Below are 23072 nucleotides of genomic sequence, written 5' to 3'. Positions count from 1 at the left end.
TGCAATATTTGAAGGACCTTAACGTAGCAAATATCCAACAAATCAATGCCATCAACACTAAATACAAAATCAGCCTATTCGCTGGATCCACAGCAATAATACTATTACTTTTTGCCTTTTTGTAATGATAGCAAGGAAGATCCTCCTCAAACGAAAAACAAAATTTCGTATTCAGGTCAATAATAATCTAACACCAACGAAAGGATCAACCCCTACACTTGACGATATTTCAAGGACATCCAACGAGGGAGCTGCATGTTCTAAAGGGGGAGGAGTTAACACAACATACGCCGAAATAGGCTTACATAGCTTTTACAAATAACCAACCACTAAAAGCTTACATAAGCATGCGACTTGGACAGCGGTCCCACGGTTAAACGACACCACACGCGCATCCAGAGTAAATGACGATACAGCGCCCCCGCTACTTGAGAACGTCAGTGCTGCTTTTCAATAACAACAACGACTTCAATGCACCTGTACGTGCAACGTGACTTGCTAACATAATTCTAAGTTTGGTTTTCAACAATAAACACACGGCTCGCTGCCAAATAATAATTGTGTTTTAAATGTGAACAAATAAATAAATAACTTATATAAGCAAGGAAAATTCGAAATAAAATCAGAATGAAAGATTTCTCACTTAATGTAAGGAATGAATAATCTTTGTTGAGTTTTTACACCGATGGTTTTATGAAATTGACTTTGCTTCATATTTTGAAAATTTGTAATATGAAGCAATGAGTGGTGTCTTCTTTGACAGCACATACAATTGAATTTGCTTTCACAGTCTTTTGACCCGTGAGAATTGGACAGACAGTTGATGCAAAGCTTATGACGTCGGACACTATTATTCTTACCTTAAACAGACATTTGTTTAAACTTCTCGCAACATCTTATATTATGACCTCATTTACATTTTTCACATAATGATTGCCAATGATTTGTTTGGTTTGACACGAATGTTTGTCTTCTATTAACGTGCCTATTATATTGTATATTATTGCTGGTTTGGGGTTTAAGAAAGTTTTCATTCGAGTAATTTTGATTATTTTTTGGCTTGACTATTTTTTTGTCATCTCGCTTAGCTATTTCGTACTGAGTTGTTAAGAGTTCTTTCATTTGATGTCATTTTGGCGATTTCTTTCTTTCCACCAGTGATTGCTCCCATCGCACATAGGACTATTTTCCTTCAAAAACCGGACAAAAATGAAAATTACAAACTTCAGCGATGCTACTCAATATTTATTTTTTTAGTACCTAGGAAACCGTTCTACAATGAACCGATTAAATGAATGACCTTCAGCCCGCTATATTGCCACACAAGTAGTCGGAGCCTAGATTTCGTTCAGAACGCACGTGCTTATTCGATAGTTCTCGGAATTGCAAGTGGTTTTTTGTGTTGCGTGAAGTACATTCTGGAATATATTTTTTATGGATTCTGAACAACAGGGTATGTATTTAATATTAATGATATAAATATTAATTTAGTTGATGTATTATTTTGTTTTTTTTTTGGGGAAAACAATGAATCATTAAAAAAACTAAACTATTTTTTGTAATTTTTTAGAAATTAGGGTTTTTGTCATAGTGTCGGGAGAGGTCGAGCTTTGAATTATTTTTCTTAGTAAGGTTTCTACTTAACATATAAGCTTAAACATTTTCCCTGTCTTTCAATTATTTTTCTTAGTAAGGTTTCTACTTAACCTATAAGCTTAAACATTTTTCCTGTCTTTCAACTCCCAGTGTTTGATATTGAGCAGAAATAAAGTGTTTATGCCTAATACTCTCTAAGGCTGGACAGGTGCGTAAGATGTGATCCAGGGATAGTGTGTTGGAGCAGAAGGGGCAAGATGACTTAGGATTTCCGGTGAGTAAGTGCTGATGTGTGATTTGTGTATGGCCGATTCTTAAACGTGTAAATACGGTTGCTTGCAGTCGTAATATATTGCTAGGGTAGTAAATTTTATTTCGAAGTGGGTTGCAGTTTTTGTACGGGTGTTGGAAATTTCTCCAGTCCGCGCGTCTTCTTTCCTCTACATGCTTTTGTAACAGTTTTCTAAGATCATTTTCGTCATGTAACTCATGGAGAAGAGTCGGTGCTGACTCAAAGTACTTTGCGGCATTGTCTGCATGCTCGTTCCCAGCAATTCCGACGTGACCTGGTACCCAGAGCAAAGCTATTTTTCGTTTGTTTTTGATGCATATGTCTCGAATTTTTGATATAATTGTAGAGTTATTGCGTATATTACGGATTGCATTTAGACAAGAAAAGCTGTCAGAGCAGATTACGAACTTGCCTTTTTGTCGGGTGGTATATTCTAAAGCTTTGTGGATGGCAAAAGCCTCGGCAGTGAAAACAGATGAATGAGAAGGAAGAATTCCGCCGGTAATGATTGTCCCATTGGATGTTGTAACTCCGAAAGCTGTATTTGTTGCTTTGGAGCCAACAGTATAAATAGCCGAAAATTTTTTACACTTGTATTCGTTAGCGATTTCAAGAAAGTATTGTTGGAAGGTGGCATTATTGGTGTTCAATTTTTTGAAATTATGCAATGAGGTATCTATAGTGACTTCGTTTATAAGCCATTCCGGTTGAATGTTGATTTTGCTCGTCTTGGATGGTAGAAGTATGTTTAAGGCTGTGCCATACCCAGGCAGCGTTGAAGCGTGGACTTAAGCTGGAATTTTTTTTTGTGTCTTGCGGCTTTTCCAAGCATTTTATGAAGATCAGCGTTCGACGAATTTAGCAGTTTTGGAAGTAGTTGGACCGTCGTTTCGTAAACTCTCTCTTTTATTGATGGTAGACCACTTTCACCCAAGATGCTTTTTACTGGTGATGTAGGAACGCATTTATGCTACGGCGAATCGCAGCATGGTATGGAGCCTCCAATTGCTTTATATTTGCGTTGGCACACCATCCATAAATCGGTAAGCCATAATCGACTTTAGAGAGTATTATAGCTCTTGTAATATTAATTAGAGTATTTGTATGTATAAATGAACGCTTACTCGATAAGTATTTAATTATATTGAGCCTTTTGAAAAGGTTTTTTCGAAGACTAAGGCATTGGTATTTAAAATTGAATTTGTTGTCAAAAAAAATTCCTAAGATTTTTAAGTTATTAACAGATTCTATTGCAGTGTTATCAAATATAAGTTGAGGATAATTACAATTTTTCTTTTTGCAAATATGTAGTAATTTACATTTTGAAATGGAGATAGATGCTCCGGTGCGGGCACTCCATTTTTTAAATTCTAAAATATTTTTTGAAAAGCTTCGTTAATTTTCAGTGGGTCTTTTAAATTAGTATAAATAATAGCGTCATCCGCGTACAAAGTTAGCTTAATGTTCTTAATATTTAAATAAATGTCGGTAAGTTTATCGAAAGCAATAATAAATAAAAAGAGAGCGGGGAGCCTTGTGGTATACTATTTTTAAGGGAAATTACATTGGAAAATTTATTATTGACTCGAACTCGAAACTGACGATGTGTCATGAAGGCCTTTACTATCATAAAAGCTTTAGGACCAACCTTCCAGGCTGCGAGTTGGCTCAGCACTGCGTGAAGTACTACGCGATCGAACGCTTTTTCGAAATCGGTGGACAAGATTGTGGCATGGTTTTTGGTTGCAACAGTGTTAGAAACAAAATGCTGTAGCTGGATAAGTGAGTCAATAGTACTGCGCTTGTTCCTAAATGCGGTTTGATTTTGCTTGATGTGCTTGTTTTTTGTAACGAACCAAATTAATCTTTTTGAAGAAGGCAAGTCGGCAGGCTTATTTGGTTTAATAATGGGTATGACCGTCGCTATTCGCCAAGGATGTGGGTATGCACCTTTTTCAAAAATGCTATTATATAGTGAAAGTAGTCTTTGTTTGGCTATTGGGGGCAGATTTGAGAGCATGGGGTACGATATGCGATCGATACCCGGCGTTTTGCCTTTTGCCTTTTGCGTGTTGAAGTGCTGATATCAATTCACAGAGTGTGATTTTATTTTCTACGCAAGTCGCAGACACAGACAGACTTTGTGGGGCGTACACCATGGTAAACCAGTGTTGCTTTTCCCTGACATATTCCTCACAAAAATTGTCATCGTTGGAGTATCGAGCCCAAAGTTGAGCGGATATATCAGCGATTTCTTCAGGGTTGGTTAGGACTTTATTATTTGTTTGAATAGCTGTGACAGGAGTGTGGGAAATGCCAGTTATACGTTTTATGTCAGACCAAATCCTTTTTGGGGTTGAAGAAGGATTAATTTGTGAGGTAAAAGCTTCGAAACTTCTCCTCTTTGCAGCCTTAACCGCTCTTTTAAAACACGCGTTAGACTTTTTGTAATTGGTAAGGTTAGTGTCGGACATATAATTTTTGAAAACCTTCCAATATTTATTTTTCTGGTCACGAAGATATTTAAGATCGGCGTTCCACCAAATTGGAAAGTCCTTAGCAAACTTCTTTTTAGATTGGGATATCGATTTGTTGGCTGCAGAGCGTATGATTTTGGTAATAGAGGCACTTTCTTGATTGAGATTGTCGATTGGCGAGGTTCAGATCAGTGGAAATATCCCATTTAATTTTGGGAGAAAGTTGAGGGGAAGCTAAAGACAAGTCGACGCGAGTTAATGTTGAATGGGTTGAAAAATGAGTAGGGCATCCATTATTTAATAACACCAAGTGATGATTTAAAATGAAATTTTCAATTATTGATCCTCTGGCATTAGATTTTTGTGAGCCCCACCCACAAAATGGGGGTGGGTAATTGCTGAAATAAGTTTATTAAGTCGGTTTCACTGAAAACTTGCTGGGGGTGGATGTATGTACTTGCTATACCAAATGGCAAGTTCAGATTTAATTTTATATATATTTATAACTTCATGTGGAATGTATCTTTTTATTAGGATACCAACACCTTGTTTGTTAGTTTGGATGTTATTTAAGTTAGAGAAATAGAATAAGTACTGTTTGGGATAAAAGGGATTGGATATTGGTGTTAGTGGGATATGTGTCTCTTGCATACATATTACGTCTGGGCTTTTCTCTTTGATAAGCAATTGCAGCTCGTGATAGTTGTTGGAATACCCGTTTATATTCCACTGGAGAATTTTTAACGTCATAAAACTTAATCAAAGTAAAAAGAGAGGCAAATATGTATTTATTAGTGTTTATTAGTTGTTGTTTTTCTTTTTATTCCATTTCATTATCAGACGTATTCTGGTTTATAGTAGCAGCTAATACTTGGGAGAGTGATGGGAGAGGTTGGAAGAGTGACTGGAATTGTGGGGAAGAGGAATGTGAGCTGGATGAAGAGAAATGATTGCTATTGTAGTTAGTGTCTGTCTCGATACGATCAGTGAGATTAAGTTGGAATTCGGAAGTCGGAGAGTTAAAAGTTAAGTTGTGTTTGTTAGTATTTTGTGTTGTGGGAATATTATCGTTTGCTTTTGCTGTTTTGTTTGATTTAACTGTATGGGAGTCAGAATAATTAATTTGTTCAATGGGGGCAATTTGATTGGAAGAGGAATTGGAATTTTCAATACTCGTACGTATGGTTGCTTCTTCGTAGTTTTTGTTGTTGATACTATTTGAGTTTTTAATGCTCTGTGAGTAAGTGGGAGAGTTTTAATTGTTTATTGTAGCTGCTGTCATTATTATACTTGTTTTGCTAGTATTTGCGCTCGATGCAATGCCGGCGTAGGAGTAGCTGGGTAAATTTGTTATATTTAGTTGTTGTTTGTGCTTTTTTTCTTCTTCTTCCATTGAGCATTTGTCTATCGTTTTTATTTTTATTATCTCTTTGGCTTGTAGAAATTTTGGACATTCTTTGGAAGAGGAGGGATGTGGCTGAGCGCAGTTAGCACAGAAAGTGCGTTCACAGTCAGATGGGGAATGGGGAGGTAGGGAACAATTTGCACAAAGAGGTGACCGTTTACAATTGTTTTTCGTATGCCCAAGGAGCTGGCAAGATTTGCAGCGCATGGGGAGTGGTATAAATTGGCGAACCAAAACTTTGCACCAAGCAATGTCGATCTTACTGGGAAGATGGTTGTTCATACCAAATGAACACATCCCTGCATTGTCCTCCTAACTCGTCTAAATACGAATTAGAGGACAATGCAAAAAACACCCAACAGCGCCAACATAACAGCGAAGCACCCAATGAAGCAAAAAGACACAATAAAACGAATCACCATAGCGGACGGACACATAGGCGCCAAAAGCAGCAGCAATATCAGCAGCAATAACAACCACAGCAGCATCAGCAGTATCAGCAGCAACAATTAGCAGCAATCACCACAACAGAATCATCTTCTCAACGCGGGAAAAGCTCAACCACATCAGGTTACCCATAAATTTGTAATTAGATTAATGCCGGTATTCTGCTTGTCACGATTGTCTCATGTCTCTAATTGAGACAATCGTAATTTAGTGACTCTGTTAGTCAGGATGTCTCATTTTGGTATTCTGGCAGATACAGTCTCAAAAATATTCACCAAATAGTATGGTGAAAAGAAGGGCAGCAATCAGCTGTTTAGTTTAGCTGATTAGAGATGAATGCAAGTGCACAATCGTAATGTATGAAACGATTACATGCAATTAGTTTTTTTTTCATAAAATTTCAGCAGTAAAACTTCTTCTTAATAATTGCATAGTACAATTATTGAAAACTAATACTGAAATAGTTTATAATAAATGCTTAACATATGCATTTTATCTGAATCAATTGTTAAGTAAATATGAAAAAATTTAACAACACAGTTATCGATTAACACATGTGTTCATCCTTATATTTGATAATAATGGAAAAGGAAGGTAAGTAATTGTAAACAATATAAATTTCATTATTTTATGATTATTATAGTATATGTATAATGTGTATATCTTTTTTACAGATCATAATAAAGTGTTGCGCACCTCGAAGGAGCAAATAGAGTGCTATCTAAATTTTGTGCGGGTTCACCGGGAGATAAAGTTGCACAAAAACGACCCATCGCGGCCGAAAAGAATGGAGGAGCTTTGGGCGGAACTCTCCGTGCAATTAAATGCCCTAAAAGGGCCCACTCGGAACCCTACAAAATGGAGAGAGGTAATATTTAACCATAGACATTGGCATATGTATGTATTTATGTCCTTTGATTTACAGAATCTGAGCCATTGGAAAAACCAAATAAGGTCACGCGCAAGGAAAGCCAAGGCGCACAAGCTGGTGACAGGTGGCGGTCCCAGCTTAACAAGTGAGCTCTCTGAAACAGAGCAGAGAGCGTTAGAAACGTTAGGGTCAATTGCGGTTGATGGGTTGGCAGATGTACCAACCATTGGCACAGAGGTAAGAATAGCAAGAAAGACCAATACGAGTGTGCAGAATTTATAATTGTTTTTTTCTTTTTCTAATTTAGGAAGAAGTAGTTTTCACAGCTGCACCGTCACCTCTAAATACGACTTCGGATGCATCCAATGATTGCACTCCGTCATCGTCCCGTAGTAAAAAAATGACGACGGACGAAATGTTCCGAAATTATATGGATTTAATGGAAGGAAAAGCCGAGGAGGAGAGAGCTTTCCGTATTCAAACTTTAGATTCCATTAATAAACAATCGGAATCCATTAATAATTTAGCGGCAGCGATGGTATTGCTTGCTCAGACCATCGTAAAAAACACCGAAGATTGTACAAAAAAGTAAAAAATGTGCTTTTTTATGTCCATATTAATTATTTTGTTGTGATGTTTTTTGTACAAAAAAGTGAAAGTGAAAAATGTTCCTTTTTATATACTTGTATGAATTATTTTATTGTTATGTGTTTTGTACAAAAAAGTGAAAGTGAAAAATGTTCCTTTTTATATACTTGTATAAATTATTTTATTGTTATGTTTATTTATTTTATAAATAAATGAAGTTTGAATTGAAATATATGTATATGTAGAATTTTAATTATTTAATGTGTTAATGCACCTTTGACGTGCTGCTCTGCCTCGAGTGTAATACTCCCCCGAATGGATTTCAGAGATTGCTCCCACATTTTCAGGAGGTGATCGATCTGGCAATATTTCGGTGTCATTTAGAAAAATTCCATGGTTTTGTAAATTGTTGTGGAATATTGTACAAGTATAAACAAATAATGCCGCTTTGGAATGTTTATACCGCAATGTACGTTCTCTTGAAATACAACGAAAGCGTGATTTTAAAACTCCAAATGCTCTTTCAATAGTGTTTCTTGCTTTTATGTGCCTAGTATTGAAGTTTTGTTCATTTGGTGTTTCAGGGTTTGCCACCGGTGTAAGAAGCCATGGCTCCAATGGATATCCCGAATCACCCAAAAGCCATTTAAAAGCTCCATCAGAGTGTTCTCTTATTAACTTTATCCTTGCTGGCGAAGTAGTCCATATACCGGAGTCATGACATGAGCCGGGAAATTTTGCATTCACGTGCCGGAAAATTAGTTCATCATCACAAAGCTATTGGAAAAATTAGTTAATAATTAGTTATTAATTAGTTATTGAATATAATACTTACCGCTTCAACATTAATGCTATAATAACCCTTTCTGTTCATATAATCATGCGGTACAACTGTGCTTGACAAGGCAGGTGCAATTATGCCAACATGAGTGCAATCAATTGCTCCAATTACACCCTTTATTCCAAATTTCGAATAAAATCTGGAATAAAATTATTGTATAGCGATTTATTTTCTTTTAAATTGGAATAAAATTTACCCAGTCTTAATTCTATTGTATTCTTCAACAGAATTAGGAAAACGCACTTCGCCGTGTTTACGCTCCACCACCAATTTACAAATATATTCGATGCAACGGGAAATGGTGGGTTGGCTCATCACCGCGAAATATGCGTTTCCCACGCAACACTGATATGAGCCATTGCATAAAAAATATAAAACTGAAATAAACTAGAGAAATTCGATTGCATGAAAATATACTGTTTCTTTAATGTTAAAATGTAACTCACCCGAAGTTCAAATGGAATCGATGTTTGCTGTTGGTCATACGGCTTGAGTTGATTAATGAGATCCCAGCACAAAGATTTGGGAAATCGGAAGAACTTCCTGAATGTGTTCTCTTCGTATAAAAACGGCTAATTTTTGTTTCGCAAAACAGTCAGATTGCGCCTGCGAATGTAGCTAGAAGATATGCACCTTATTATCCATTATTGCAAAATTATAAATATTAATACATTACCTCTCTTCCTCCTCTCGTTTTTTCATCATAAGGTAAAATAGTCCAACTTCATCAGCCATTGTTGTGTTCTTATTTTTCTATGACCTGCTGCAAAGCACATAACAAGTTAGAGACTGATATGGCTCAATTAGAGATGAGACAAACTCGCCAGAATACCAAACAGTCTCAAAATAGATTTCACCACAGATTCGTCTCTATTAGAGACTTGAGACTGCTCGCAGAATACCGGCATAAGTATAATCATAATTAGTTTTATACATTATCATACAATTATACACATCCACACATACTCACCCAATTGTACTTATTAACCCGTACACATACATATAAGTATTTTATATTTATTCAAATATAATCAAATTGAATTGTTACCCGAGTTCTAATAGTTTTTATTTTATTTGGCACACCGGCAAATATATCGTCGATCACCCCGACATTTTGGTCCTTCGAGCCGGATTAAGCGCCTCATAAAATAAACCCACCCGATTCAACATCATTTGGAAAATCAGGATTTCGGATCAACAGGATTATTTTCATATATACACCTATATTCACCAACCCAATCAGCCACACTCATCAAAAATCTACACATATTCACCCACCCAATCAACCACTTTTGGATTTAAACAAAACTCAAACACTCATACGTCAGAAAAAAGGAAAAACTTGTAAGTACCCAAACCCACATTTATTCAAAATATAATAATATAAATTAGTGCAAATCGGAAGAAAACGGCATAGTGAAACACGAACAAAATTAATATTCTATTTCAAAGTAAATCTTTTGCTTAACCGGTATTAAGCACAAAGTATTTGCAAACTTTGTTATTGCCATATTCCGCTTTGCACTTTACCCGTTCATATACAAACAAACACATATAATTTTTGAGAGCCAAGTAGCGCTGCTTTGGCACCAACTTATACCCACACGTATATGTGTTTATTGCTTTACCCGCTCTACTAACAACGAACTAACGTTGACTGCAAGTGCAGTGTGAGCAAACAAAAAACAGACCCGGTAGGAAAAATTTCAAAAGACCCATTAGGAAATTTTTCGTTCGTCAGAATTTCACCCATTATATTTTGCGGTACAAAATATATACTTCGAACAAAAAAGTAAAGTCGTTCTTTATTAATTTATTAAAATTCAAAAATAATAAAAGAGTTTAAATTTTGAATGCTATTGATGATCTCAATTTATACCCTGGAACCCCAATAATAAAGGAAGTCGACGATGCCTTTCAGAGGTGATATATTTTGCAAAAATCGAACGGGATCAATTGTATTTGAAATGTTTGAGGATCCATCAATCAATTCATGATCTCACCCCCTTGTTATACGGATATATTTTATATATTTTATGGAGATTTCGCTACCTGGCCTTCATTCCGAGATATGTTTACGGCTATATACGTAAATAATCACAAAATCAGCAACGTGGAAAAACTGTTCCATTTGATTCAAAAGACCCGAGGAGAAGCAAGAGCAATCGTTAAAAACGCACCCTTAACAAATGATGGTTTCCTGATGGCATGGAGAGATCTGGTATCCCAATACGAGAACAAACGAGTTCAGGTCAACGCGCAATTGAAAATTTTATTCAATCTACCCCAAGCAACCCAAGAAAGTGGAAGCGCGATTAAACACCTTCAGAGGACCGTCAACAATTGTCTCACAAACCTGCACAACGTGTACATAGACACCAGTAGCTGGGACCCCATCTTAATATTCTTATGCGGTTTGAAACTACCCAAAGCCCTACTTCATCAATTCGAGGACACCCTAGAAGATAACTCGGAAATACCATCCTGGAAAACTTTCGACGCGTTTCTCACTCATCGATATAAATCTTTGGAAGCCGTAGGGAATTTAACTGAACCCGTTCCAGTGACCCAATCCGACAGTGGATCCTATAGAAAAGGAAAAGACAGGAAGTTCAGCACATTTCACGCCAATGTTTCCGGAACTTCGACCCTGGATTTTTCACAAGCTAGTGCACACCCAGTTAGAGGCAACAACCTTTCAAAAAAGCCTCAAGACATTGAAAGTTGTAAGCTTTGTAGAACACAACATTCAATTCGAGAATGCCCAAAGTTTTTACAAATGAATGTTGAGACCCGAATAACCACAATAAAAAATAATGGTTATTGCTTCAATTGCCTTGCATTATCTCACAGTTTCAGAGATTGCAAGAGCAAATATTTTTGTAGAATATGCAGAAAGAAACATAACACACTTCTGCATAAGGACACACCAACCAGTTCCCAATCCCCCCCGCAAGGATCAAGAGCTTCAAACCCACCTCTTGACCCAAACAGCAGTAGTACCTCCCAGACCCTTAATACCAATACCAATCCGCAAGCCTACACAACCCTCTTACAGTCCACTAAAAATCAAACCCAAGACCCTCAAAACTTCAGTGGGAAGCAGATTTTGTTAGGTACTGCTGTAGTCCAAGTTTTATACAAAGGGCAAATATTCACAGCTCGCGCATTAGTCGACTCCGGGTCGGAAGCCACTTTTATTTCAGAGAAATTCCAGAGAAAATTGGACATACCCACATTCAGGAAAAACGCACAAGTGACAGGATTGAACAACACCGTTTCGGCAACACCCTCAAAAATTTGTGAACTCACCCTTCGTTCATCAACAAGAAAGGAGTTTAAGATAACAACACATGCGTTTATCTTAAAAACTTTAACCGATAATTTACCCACTCACTCACTTAATTCGATCATCACTAATACAGATTTCGGTTTTAGCTTAGCTGACCCTCACTTTTATAAACCCAGACCAGTAGACATATTGATCGGAAGTGACCTGTACCCACAAATAATTCTCAGTGGTGTACGGAAAAATGTACTCGGGACCCTTCTAGCCCAAGAAACGGAATTCGGATGGATTTTATCCGGACCCACACCAGAAAAACCCTTATCACCCTCAATAATGTCATTTTTCAATAAGATGACCCCAGACAAGCTGCTCACACAATTTTGGGAAGTTGAAGAAGTTCCAAGGAAGCCTCTACCATCAACTTCAGATATAGTTTGTGAGCAAATTTATAAAAATACGACCCACAGAAACTCAGATGGGCGCTATGTGGTAACATTACCCTTTAAAACCCCGGAAAACATAGAATTGGGCAACTCAAGACACATAGCTCTAGCTCAATTTCTTCGAAATGAAAAATCATTGTCGAGAAAACCCGAAATAAAAGCGGAATACGACAAGGCCATCAACGAGTATTTGGAACTCGGTCATATGACCAAAGTTGAATACGACCCTGCGGATAATACGAAAACGTATTATCTGCCACATCACGCAGTCATCAAACCGGATCGCATAACGACTCAACTGCGAGTGGTATTCAACGCATCATGCCCCACCTCGAACAGGAACAGCCTCAACGATGTACTACATACTGGACCCATTCTGCAAGCAGACCTCGTAATCCTAGTAGTAAAATGGCGAATGTTTCGAATCGTATTCAACGCAGATATTCAAAAAATGTATCGCCAAATACTCGTTGAAAGCAGATACACTCCGTTTCAAAGAATCTTATTTAGGAAATCCCCTAACGACCCTATAGAAGATTTTGAATTACAAACTGTTACGTTTGGTATTAACTGTGCTCCATTTTTAGCTATCCGTACCCTCCTCAAATTAGCGGATGATGTACAAGGAACCCACCCACTGGCAGCAGAGATACTTCGAAACGGAATGTATGTTGATGATGTACTTGCAGGAGCACATGACATACCAACAGCGATATTGGCACGAGATGAACTCACTTCATCTTTAAAGTCCGCAGGATTCGCTCTACGCAAATGGACCTCAAATGACCCAAAAGTTTTATCTGGAATCCCACAAGAACATCTATTGGATACCAACTCACTCAGTTTACCAGAATCCAATAACACAAAAACACTTGGAATCAGATGGAATGCAAAAAAAGATGCTTTCTTTTTTTTCATCAACCCTATTCAGGATAAAACGTCATATACTAAAAGAGAAGTACTATCGATCATAGCAAAATTGTTTGACCCAGCTGGTTGGCTCAGCCCTGTTGTAGTCACAGCAAAAATAATAATGCAACAGATCTGGCTTGATAAATCCGATTGGGATGAATGTCTGAAACCCTTAACCCTCCATCGATGGAAAATATTCATAAAGGACTACGATTCCCTAAATCTCATTGAAATTCCTCGATGGACCCACTTTTCGACATCGGCGATCATCAATTTTCATGGATTCTCTGACGCATCTGAAAAGGCCTACGCAGCAGCCCTATATATCAGTGTTTCTACAAACGCAAATACCTGGACAACCCTTTTGGTATCCAAGACTCGTGTGGCCCCAATAAAAACTATATCATTACCAAGGCTAGAACTTTGCGGAGCAGTTCTTCTGGCGAATCTCGTGGATGCAACACTACCCCAATTAAGTATAACCCAATACCGTACTCACCTTTGGACGGATTCCACAATTGTTCTTTCATGGCTTAGCAAACCCCCATGTACATGGACAACCTTTGTATCCCACCGAATTGCCACAATCGCAGAAAAGGTTGGAACCAAAAATTGGACTCACGTCGAAAGTCAAGACAACCCAGCAGATCTAGCTACTCGCGGAAGCACACCTCTGGAAATGGTTAATAATAACCTCTGGTGGCACGGACCCCAATGGCTAACACTCGACCCAATACACTGGCCAGTTACCAAAAAATCAAGCGATACAACACTGGAACTCCGGCCAATCAAGACCTTCGTGAATACAACACAAGAGGATATCCTGGATAGATTCTCGTCCTTACCCAAAGCCATTCGAGTTGTAGCATATTTGTTACGATTCTGTTCGAATGCGTCACCCAATAAAACACAACAGTCATACACGACGTTGGAAATAACTCCAGAGGAGTTCAACACTACCCGCACGAAGCTAATTATTTTATCCCAAAAGAAGTATTTCCAAGAAGAGTATGAAGCCTTAACCCAGAAAACCAGCATACCCAAAAAAGTACAATTTTGACACTAAACCCTTTAATCGATCCCAAAGGAATAATGCGAGTTAATGGTCGGTTGAGCAATTCAGCGGCATTATCATACAACGAACGTTATCCGATTATATTACCCTATAGCAGTCGATTAGCCAAACTACTCACCCAATTTACCCATCTAATAACCCTTCATGGCGGCAACCAGCTAGTCTTACGACTTATGCGTTCGGAATTCTGGATACCGAAGCTGAAAACCCTCATCAAGTCTACCATTCATCAGTGCAAAACTTGCGTTTTGCACAAAAAGCGTAACACTACTCAGATTATGGCAGCACTACCCGCAGAACGTACCACCTTAACCCGTCCATTCGCAGCAACAGGAATCGATTTCGCCGGTCCCTATGACATAAAAAATTACACCGGCAGAGCATGTCTGATCACAAAAGGTTATGTATGCGTATTTGTTTGTTTTGCAACCAAAGCAATACATCTAGAGCCAGTAAGTGATCTCACCACCAACGCATTCATGGCCGCATTCGCACGTTTCTTTTCCAGGCGCGGATGTCCCGCCGATCTCTATTCGGACAATGGAACTAATTTCGTTGGAGCGTCTAAACTTTTAATTAAAGATCGGCGAGAATTCATGAAGTCATTGAAAACTCAATTAACAGCTAGTGAAGCACACCAAAACATCAACTGGCACTTTAATCCTCCAGGAGCTCCACACATGGGTGGACTCTGGGAAGCAGGAGTGAAAAGTTTAAAGAGCCACTTGAAAAAGGTGTCTCAGAACCAGAAATTCACTTTCGAAGAACTAGCAACCCTTTTAACCCGAATCGAAAGTTGCTTGAATTCTCGCCCTTTAAGCCCATTAAGTGAAGACCCAACAAATTTAGAACCTTTAACTCCAGGTCATTTCTTAATAGGTACCCCTTTATTAATCCCAGCAGAACCTAACTTAGAAGATGCACATCTAAGCATCGCACAAAGATGGCAGAAACTGAAGATACTCCATCAACACTTCTGCAAACGATGGAAAGAAGAATATTTGAAAGAACTCCACAAAAGATATAAGTGGAAATACCCTCAACGCAACATAGACGTTAACGATATGGTAGTTATACGTCAAGAAACTCTACCCCCAAATGAGTGGAGACTTGGTCGCATCGAAAAAACGTATCTCGGTGCAGACAACAAAACAAGAATAGTTGACATACGTACCTCTCAGGGAATAATTACCCGCCCAATAACCAAAATAGTCACTTTACCAAATAATTAATCTTATTTCCTTATAGTGACATGGCCCCTCAAAGCAGTACGAAGTCCATTTGCAGCCGCCAAAGCAGCCCCACATTCACTGTGCGATCCCTCAGCTCGACTCGTAGCATCAGCCCACTCTCCGACGAAGGAACCCTGGCAAGACGCCTGCATCGCTTTAAAGCGACCCTTTCCCCCATTCGAGAGGAGCGTGGAAATACGAATCGCACGGCCCGACGTACCATCAGCCGTTCCTCTATTAGAGAAGAACGAGGAAGTACCCATCGCACAGCCCGGCGTACTATCAGCCGTTCATCAAAGCGAACGCACAAACACGTCGCCTGTGGATTGTGTAAAAAAGACCATCGACTGGTAACGTGTTCAAAATTCACCATAATGAACATTAGCGAAAAGTTTGACGCAGTCATTAAACATAAGTATTGCGTCAATTGCTTGGCCAGATCGCATTCCACCCAAAAGTGCACAAGTAAAAAACGATGTGCCACGTGTAACGGGGAACACCATTCAACCCTACATGGACACCCCAGGTTGTTTTGCGAAGAGCAAAAGAAAACAGCAAAAGGCAAAAAGCGATTACACGGACAAGAGGATCTACCCACGTTACTGGCCAAGCCGACCCTCATCCCAACCGTCATGGTCAAAGTGAAACACGATGGCAAATGGCACAAAATACGAGCCATAATAAACCCGACCCGAAAAGTGACCATGATTGCGTCAGAACTGGTCCAGAGTCTGAGGTTACCGAAAACGTACCTCGACTCGTATCGTATATGTAAAGTCGTAATCGGATCATTAACTGATTCCGACTGGCACGCCGAAGTTAACTGCCTATTGACGCATGATTTACCGACCCGACCCTATAATCGTGACTTAAGTGGCGAAATCATTAAAAAGTTCGACCACTTAGTCCTAGCCGACCCTACATTTTGGAAAGACGACAAAATCATGTTGGAACTGGGAGCTGACATCTACCCAAGATTGATGAAACCCGGCTTATTCAACCCCGATAACAGCACCGTGATCGCACAAAACACCGCACTCGGTTGGACTTTAACCGGTGCTTGTGCGATTTAAAACCCAAGTATACCTCCAACCCGTTCATAACATTAGTCATTTACCCAATTCAAAATAGATCTAAAAATCTTTTTATTCGCAGACACTGCAAGGCGGCCGGGATGTTCATACCAAATGAACACATCCCTGCATTGTCCTCCTAACTCGTCTAAATACGAATTAGAGGACAATGCAAAAAACACCCAACAGCGCCAACATAACAGCGAAGCACCCAACGAAACAAAAAGACACAATAAAACGAATCACCATAGCGGACGGACACATAGGCGCCAAAAGCAGCAGCAATATCAGCAGCAATAACAACCACAGCAGCATCAGCAGTATCAGCAGTATCAGCAGCAACAAATAGCAGCAATCACCACAACAGAATCATCTTCTCAACGCGGGAAAAGCTCAACCACATCAGGTTACCCATAAATTTGTAATTAGATTAAGTATAATCATAATTAGTTTTATACATTATCATACAATTATACACATCCACACATACTCACCCAATTGTACTTATTAACCCGTACACATACATATAAGTATTTTATATTTATTCAAATATAATCAAATTGAATTGTTACCCGAGTTCTAATAGTTTTTATTTTATTTGGCACACCGGCAAATATATCGTCGATCACGGGATCAGTTGATTCAATCACGACAAATTTTGGATCATTCACTTTAGTTTCAGGCAGACGAGGAAAATCGGTTTGAAGGGCACTTGAATCACTTTTGTTTTTCTTTCTTTTTGGTCCAGTATCTAATAACGCAAATCGATTTGCGTTTATGTGTGGTGGCCCCGGGGCCATGGTGCACGTGTTTTTAAAGTTCACGTAAACAAAAGTATGCGTATGCACAGAAAATAGAAAAAAGAGAAAAAGCGGATAGACGCGCAAAAACAAACGTCTAAACTGCAAGAGAGTTAGTCGCTGACTAATCTAGGTCTTTTTTTTTTGAGTCGTTACTACTCTCTACATAACCTAAATAAATTTATTTGGTCCAATAGTAGTTTCGTATTGTTCTAGGCAGTTTTCATATTTAGTTGACGCCGAAGCTTTTATGATTTTTGGGAGTTCAGCGTCATCAAAATCTAGTACTGTATTATGCGCTGCCAGAACGCGTGCCCATATGCTATCTATGCTTTGAATTTTTAAATTTGGGACCGATTATGTGTTGTCATTATTAGGAGAAGCCGAAAATTGTGTGCAGTATCTAATTAAACTGTCACTTTCAGTTATGAACTATGATACTGAATTATGTTTGGTACTTTTATGTTTCGCACCCTACTTTGAGCGTGTAGCTTCTGCAGTTGTGATTTATCATCATCAGCCACTTTTGGAATTTCTAATAATTGAGGAGTTCTTGGTTTAACCTCTTTTGATTTTTCAAATTGCATTTATAGAATTAAATTGTAAGCTTTGAGCTTAAAAACGTTTTGCTTTGAAATACAATTAAAAAATTGGTAATAAAAGCAAATATGTAAACAAAAATGTAATTTAAATTTTTATTATTAATCAATTAAAATATATAAATTTGTGAACGCGTATTCATATATGTATATAATTATTGTTATTAAAATAGAGGGTTTTTTTACCGTGTATAAGTTAAAATTATCTGCGATTGCACTCGCGCTTAATTTTTATATTAATTTTTAGTACGTGTATCTTTTAAGATAAGAACGCAAAAAGAAGAAAAATGGTAATAACCAAAAATATAAGTATGTACATACAAATGTATATATTTATTTGCATATGGTTATGCTTTATGTTTGAACATATAACATATTCAGCGAAATGAGCGGAAAAATAGTACTATATAAGTATATAATTTCTTATATATTTATAGATATATCAACATTTAAATATGTAAGTATGTATGCAAATAATTGCATGAGCATACGTATGCTCAAAAAGAAGGCGAAAAGAAATCTGCGATAAGCAATAGATGTACATATAATTTAATTAATTGGCATTTACCTATTATATACCATAAGTATGTATTAGCATACGTATGTATGCTAATTTTAATATTCCTATGTTTAGATATGTTTATCCTTCATGTATATACGTTGAAGGACTGAAACTAGTAGGTGCTTGTGGCATTTACTACAGTGGGCATATAAATAATAATATATAACATATCGACGAAACATCCCCAAATGGGTTGAGGCTGATCGACTTCGCCGGGGCCCGAAATATGGTTATCTGTGGTACTTGATTCCAGCACAAGAAAATACATCAAACTACCTTGCTGTCTCCGGATCGAACAGCCACTAACCAGATCGATTCATGTTGTGATAGATGGAGGACATGACTGCAGTGTTTTAGATGTGCGTGCGCTCCGAGCTCCCAACATCGACTCGGAGCACTACTTGTTACAGCCAGGATTCGCTCCCGCCTCTGTGCAGCAAAAAACGCATATCAACAAACACAAGGAAGGTTCGACGTCGAAAAGTTGCAATCACAACAGAGAGCAGAGCGATTCTCTATTCGACTTGCACTCCTGCTCTCTGAAAGCACTCGTCAACAGCTCAGTATAAGGGAATTGTGGGACGGAATTTCGAACTCCTTATGTATAGCTGCAACCTAAACCATTGCTTTTCGGAAAATGCAAAAGAACAGCTGGTACGATGAGGAGTGCCGTGGCGCAGCGGAGAGAAAACAGAACTGCCTACCTCGCAACGTTACAATCGACCACAACACGTGCGGAATGTGATAAATACCGAGAGCTAAAGAGGGAAGCGAGACGCATTTGCAGACAGATAAGGAAAGAGTCCGAAATGCGTGAGTATGAAGAGCTTGCTAAGCTGTCCGACAAGGGTAATGTTCGAAAATTCTAGGAAAAGATGCGGCGGCTAACAGAAAGTTTCGAGACCGGAGCATACTTTTGTAGAACCCCCAAAGGTGATCTAGCGACCGATTCCCAAAGCGATTCCCCAATCGATGACGATGGAGCAGACGTTCCATTGCCCGACCATGAAGAAGTTCGAATAGCAATTATCTGCCTGAAGAACAACAAAGCGGCGGGGGCCGATGGATTGCCGGCCGAGCTAACGGCGGCGAAGAACTGATAAGGAGCATGCTTCAGCTTCTTTGTAAAATATGGTCGCACAAAAGCATGCCCAATGATTGGAATTTAAGTGTGCTCTGCCCAATCCACAAAAAGGGAGACCCCACAATCTGCGCCAACTACCGTATCATAAGCCTCCTCAACATCGCGTATAAGGTTCTATCGGGCGTATTGTGTGAAAGATTAAAGCCCACCGTCAAAAAACTTGGCTCTCACGTCACTGTTGACAGTCATAACTTTGAAGTCGTAGATAATTTCGTCCATCTTGGAACCAGCGTAAACACCACCAACAATGTCAGCCTGGAAATCCAACGCAGGATAACTCTTGCCAACAGGTGCTACTTCGGACTGAATAGGCAATTGAGAAGCAAAGTCCTCTCTCGACGAACAAAAAGCAAACTCTATAAGTCACTCATAATTCCCGTCCTGCTATATAGTGCAGAGGCCTGGACGATGACAACAGCTGATGTCGACGTTGCGAGTTTTCGAGAGAAAAGTTCTGCGAAAGATTTATGGTCCTTTGTGCGTTGGCCACGGTGAATATCGCATTCGATGGAACGATGAGCTGTATGAGATATATGACGACATTGACATAGTTCAGGGAATTAAAAGACAGCGGCTACGCTGGCTAAGACATGTTGTCCGAATGAAAAAAAACACTCCAGCTCTGAAAGTAAAGTCAATGTAAACAATCAAATAATTGACAGTACTCTGATTATAACAACCCTCTATATGTCACAAATTTAAACAAGAATTGCGCAAAATATTCTAATACGGTGATACGGTGTTATCATTTTTTATGTTTTCAATTTAAATAATAAATACAACATAAATAGTGATTTAACAAGGTTTGCAGAGGAAAACATGACTGTTGATGAAATGGACTTTAATTAAGGTGGTATGTATGTATATAAAAATGTTTGTGTTCTTTTTATTTTAAAGTTTTTAACGTATGCAACTTTTTTTATCCACATACTATATATCCAAGCTAATGTTTGAATATTGTATAACGGCAACCTTAAGCTATACAATGACATTTGATCGAGTACCACATCTTTCCCCAATAATTTTTAATTATTTTTTTTCCAAATCGAGTTTGCTCTATTTCAAAAATGAAGTTTTTTGAAGATTGGCGAAAATGTAAAATAGAGCGAAATTCCCGTTTAGTGGATTATGTTTTGACAAAATTTAGTGCCACAGATGTAACGCCTGATACACAGAAGGATATAAAGTTAAACATTTCGAGTGTTTTGTTAAAATTTTCCAAAAAATAGACTGAAGCAAATATGATGATTGAACGTTTTTTAAACAAAAATCGCTGTTTGTTTGAAGGGGCAGATTTACAATTTCACCTACAAATGGAACATCCCCATCCTACCTCATCAACTGGAAGCAATCGACCTCAAGGTAGACCAAAAAAAATGTTGAAGAGTCGTCTTTTAAAACGAAAAAACGAATGGTTGCAGACTTACTAGAATCGCGAAGTGCCATCGAGTTGACCGTAGCCGCTGAAGTAGCAAATCGCTTGGAGGGTAATAGAAACATAGCTACTTGGATTAGAGAAAGTTTGAAATCTACAGAAAAAAAGAAGTCTGGTAATACTACATGCGAAGGCATACAATTGACAAGTGATAAGGCATTAGCTTATTATGTGGATTCTAAGTGCACAAGTTACTCGTATAAACAGACGCGAAAATGGTCATTAAAGGTGGGACATAAAGTTTTTCCATCCTATTTTAGCTTACGTAAGTCTAAAAATTTGTGTTACCCTGCAGATGAACATATCTTGGTAACAGAAACGCGCGCCGAAAGTAAACTTCAAGCCATTTTGGATAAAACCGTAAACGTTTAATTGAAGCGCAAAGTGAAGTTTTCAAAGAAAATATATCTTCTAATTCGTCATTCATACAAATCAGCAAATGGGGATATGACGGAAGCTCTGGCCATAGCGCTTATGAACAGAAATGTGAGAACTGCGATGCTACTGATGAGTATCTGTTTGTTTTTGCTATTGTTCCATTGAGATTGAGTGACGATGCCAGCCAAAATATTTTATGGCAAAATCAGCGGCCTTCGTCCACACTTTATTGTCGCCCAATTAAGCTGATTTTTTCAAAGGAAACAACTGATTTTACTACATCAGAAACTAACAAGGTTTTGGAAGAAGTATTTCAACTTCTTCCAACACTTTGTGATAATCGCGGTTCTCAAATTTCTGTAAACCATAATCTTTTACTTACAATGGCAGACGGAAAAGTATGTACTTCTTTGACTGGTACACTTTCTTCACAAACATATTACATCTGTGGTGCTACTCCCAAACTGATGAATGGCGAATTAAAATACGTAGTGGTTAAAAAAGAACATTACAGTTTCGGTTTGTCTACCTTGAACGCCTGGATTCGTTCCTTTGTATGCATGTTACACATTGGTATCGTTTGGACATAAAAAGTGGCAAGCTAAAAGCGAAATAGAAAGGGCTAGTGTAAAACAGAGTTCGGAAGAAGTAAGGCAAAAGTTTAGAAACCAGATGGGACTTATAGTAGACACACCGAAACCTGGATATGGGAACTCTAATGATGGAAATAAGGCCCGCAGGTTCTTTATGATTCCGGAACTGAGTGGGGAGATTACCGGATTGGATATTAATCGAATTAAAAATTTTAGCATTTTATTTAGAACGCTATCCTCCGGCTACGATATTAATTACAATAAATTCGAAAATCTTTATTCCAAAACCAGAACCCTTTATCTTAATTTATATTCCTGGTACTATATGCCAGTCACCGTGCACAAAATCCTGGTACATAGTACGGATGTAATTAGAACTTGTATTCTTCCAATCGGGCAACTCTCGGAGGAATCGCAAGAGGTCCGTAATAAGGACTGCCGTAGATTTCGCGAACACCACACCAGAAAGCAGTCACGTATAGCCACGAATATAGATTTACTACATATGCTTTCAATAACATCCGATCCGGTAATCAACTCTCTCAGAGAAGTTCCCAAAAGAGAAAGAAATCGCAGATAAATCACCTACCGGTGAACGGCTCGGAGAGGTCCTAACGGAGCTTTACCGTGCACAAAATGTCCGGATGTAATTAGAACTTGAATTCCTTCAATACCATCAAAAGAAAGCAGTCACGTCAGAATATAGTAACATATGCTTTCAATAACATCCGATCCGGTAATCAACTCTCTCAGAGAGGTTCCCAAAAAGAGAACAGATAAATTACCGGTGGAAGTGCTAAATTTAACTGATGACAGATGAATCTAACAGTGATGATGAGTCATTCAATGAGTAATGATGTAGTAGTATTAAACATTTTGTTGTGGGGTGTTATTGTTATTTTTATGTTATTGTTAATACTAGGTCTGTTCGTAGAAAAACTCCTTATTAGTCAGCGGGTTTCTCATTAGTTGAAATGTAGTGGACTTACAAACAGATTTCTATGCATTTCAACCAATGAA

General features: G+C 38.3%; 3 protein-coding genes across 6 annotated transcripts; 2 read left to right on the top strand and 1 right to left on the bottom strand.

The window, feature by feature from the left end:
- The first annotated feature begins 6774 nt into the window (after positions 1-6774).
- LOC126766178 (uncharacterized) lies at positions 6775-7830 on the top strand. The gene is made up of 4 exons (XM_050484069.1): positions 6775-6811; positions 6892-7085; positions 7143-7325; positions 7396-7830. The coding sequence occupies exons 1-4, from the start codon at positions 6799-6801 to the stop codon at positions 7678-7680; spliced, it is 675 nt and encodes a 224-aa protein (XP_050340026.1). The 5' UTR covers positions 6775-6798; the 3' UTR covers positions 7681-7830.
- A 21-nt stretch (positions 7831-7851) lies between these two features.
- LOC126766165 (putative nuclease HARBI1) lies at positions 7852-9417 on the bottom strand. Of its 2 annotated transcripts, XM_050484057.1 has the most exons (5): positions 9194-9417; positions 8964-9135; positions 8714-8904; positions 8512-8656; positions 7852-8453 (listed from the first exon to the last, which is right to left on the bottom strand). In XM_050484057.1, the coding sequence occupies exons 3-5, from the start codon at positions 8830-8832 to the stop codon at positions 7926-7928; spliced, it is 792 nt and encodes a 263-aa protein (XP_050340014.1). In that variant the 5' UTR covers positions 8833-8904; positions 8964-9135; positions 9194-9417; the 3' UTR covers positions 7852-7925. The 2 variants fall into 2 exon arrangements, with proteins under 2 accessions (XP_050340014.1, XP_050340015.1); XM_050484058.1 differs by having other exon boundaries at positions 8964-9313.
- A 40-nt stretch (positions 9418-9457) lies between these two features.
- On the top strand, positions 9458-17117 carry LOC126766149 (uncharacterized). 3 transcript variants are annotated; one of them, XM_050484016.1, is made up of 2 exons: positions 9458-9861; positions 15485-17117. In XM_050484016.1, exon 2 carries the CDS (start codon positions 15489-15491, stop codon positions 16539-16541), a length of 1053 nt encoding a protein of 350 aa, XP_050339973.1. In that variant the 5' UTR covers positions 9458-9861; positions 15485-15488; the 3' UTR covers positions 16542-17117. The 3 variants fall into 3 exon arrangements, with proteins under 3 accessions (XP_050339973.1, XP_050339975.1, XP_050339974.1); XM_050484018.1 differs by lacking the exon at positions 9458-9861 and having other exon boundaries at positions 14246-16548; positions 16600-17117; XM_050484017.1 differs by lacking the exon at positions 9458-9861 and having other exon boundaries at positions 14249-16548; positions 16624-17117.
- Positions 17118-23072: the final 5955 nt, after the last annotated feature.

This window comes from Bactrocera neohumeralis, unplaced genomic scaffold (genome assembly GCF_024586455.1).
Source record: "Bactrocera neohumeralis isolate Rockhampton unplaced genomic scaffold, APGP_CSIRO_Bneo_wtdbg2-racon-allhic-juicebox.fasta_v2 cluster11, whole genome shotgun sequence".
NCBI lineage: Eukaryota > Metazoa > Arthropoda > Insecta > Diptera > Tephritidae > Bactrocera > Bactrocera neohumeralis.
The sequence above is the reverse complement of the archived record's forward strand: the minus strand, read 5'-3'. Positions and strand labels throughout refer to the sequence as shown.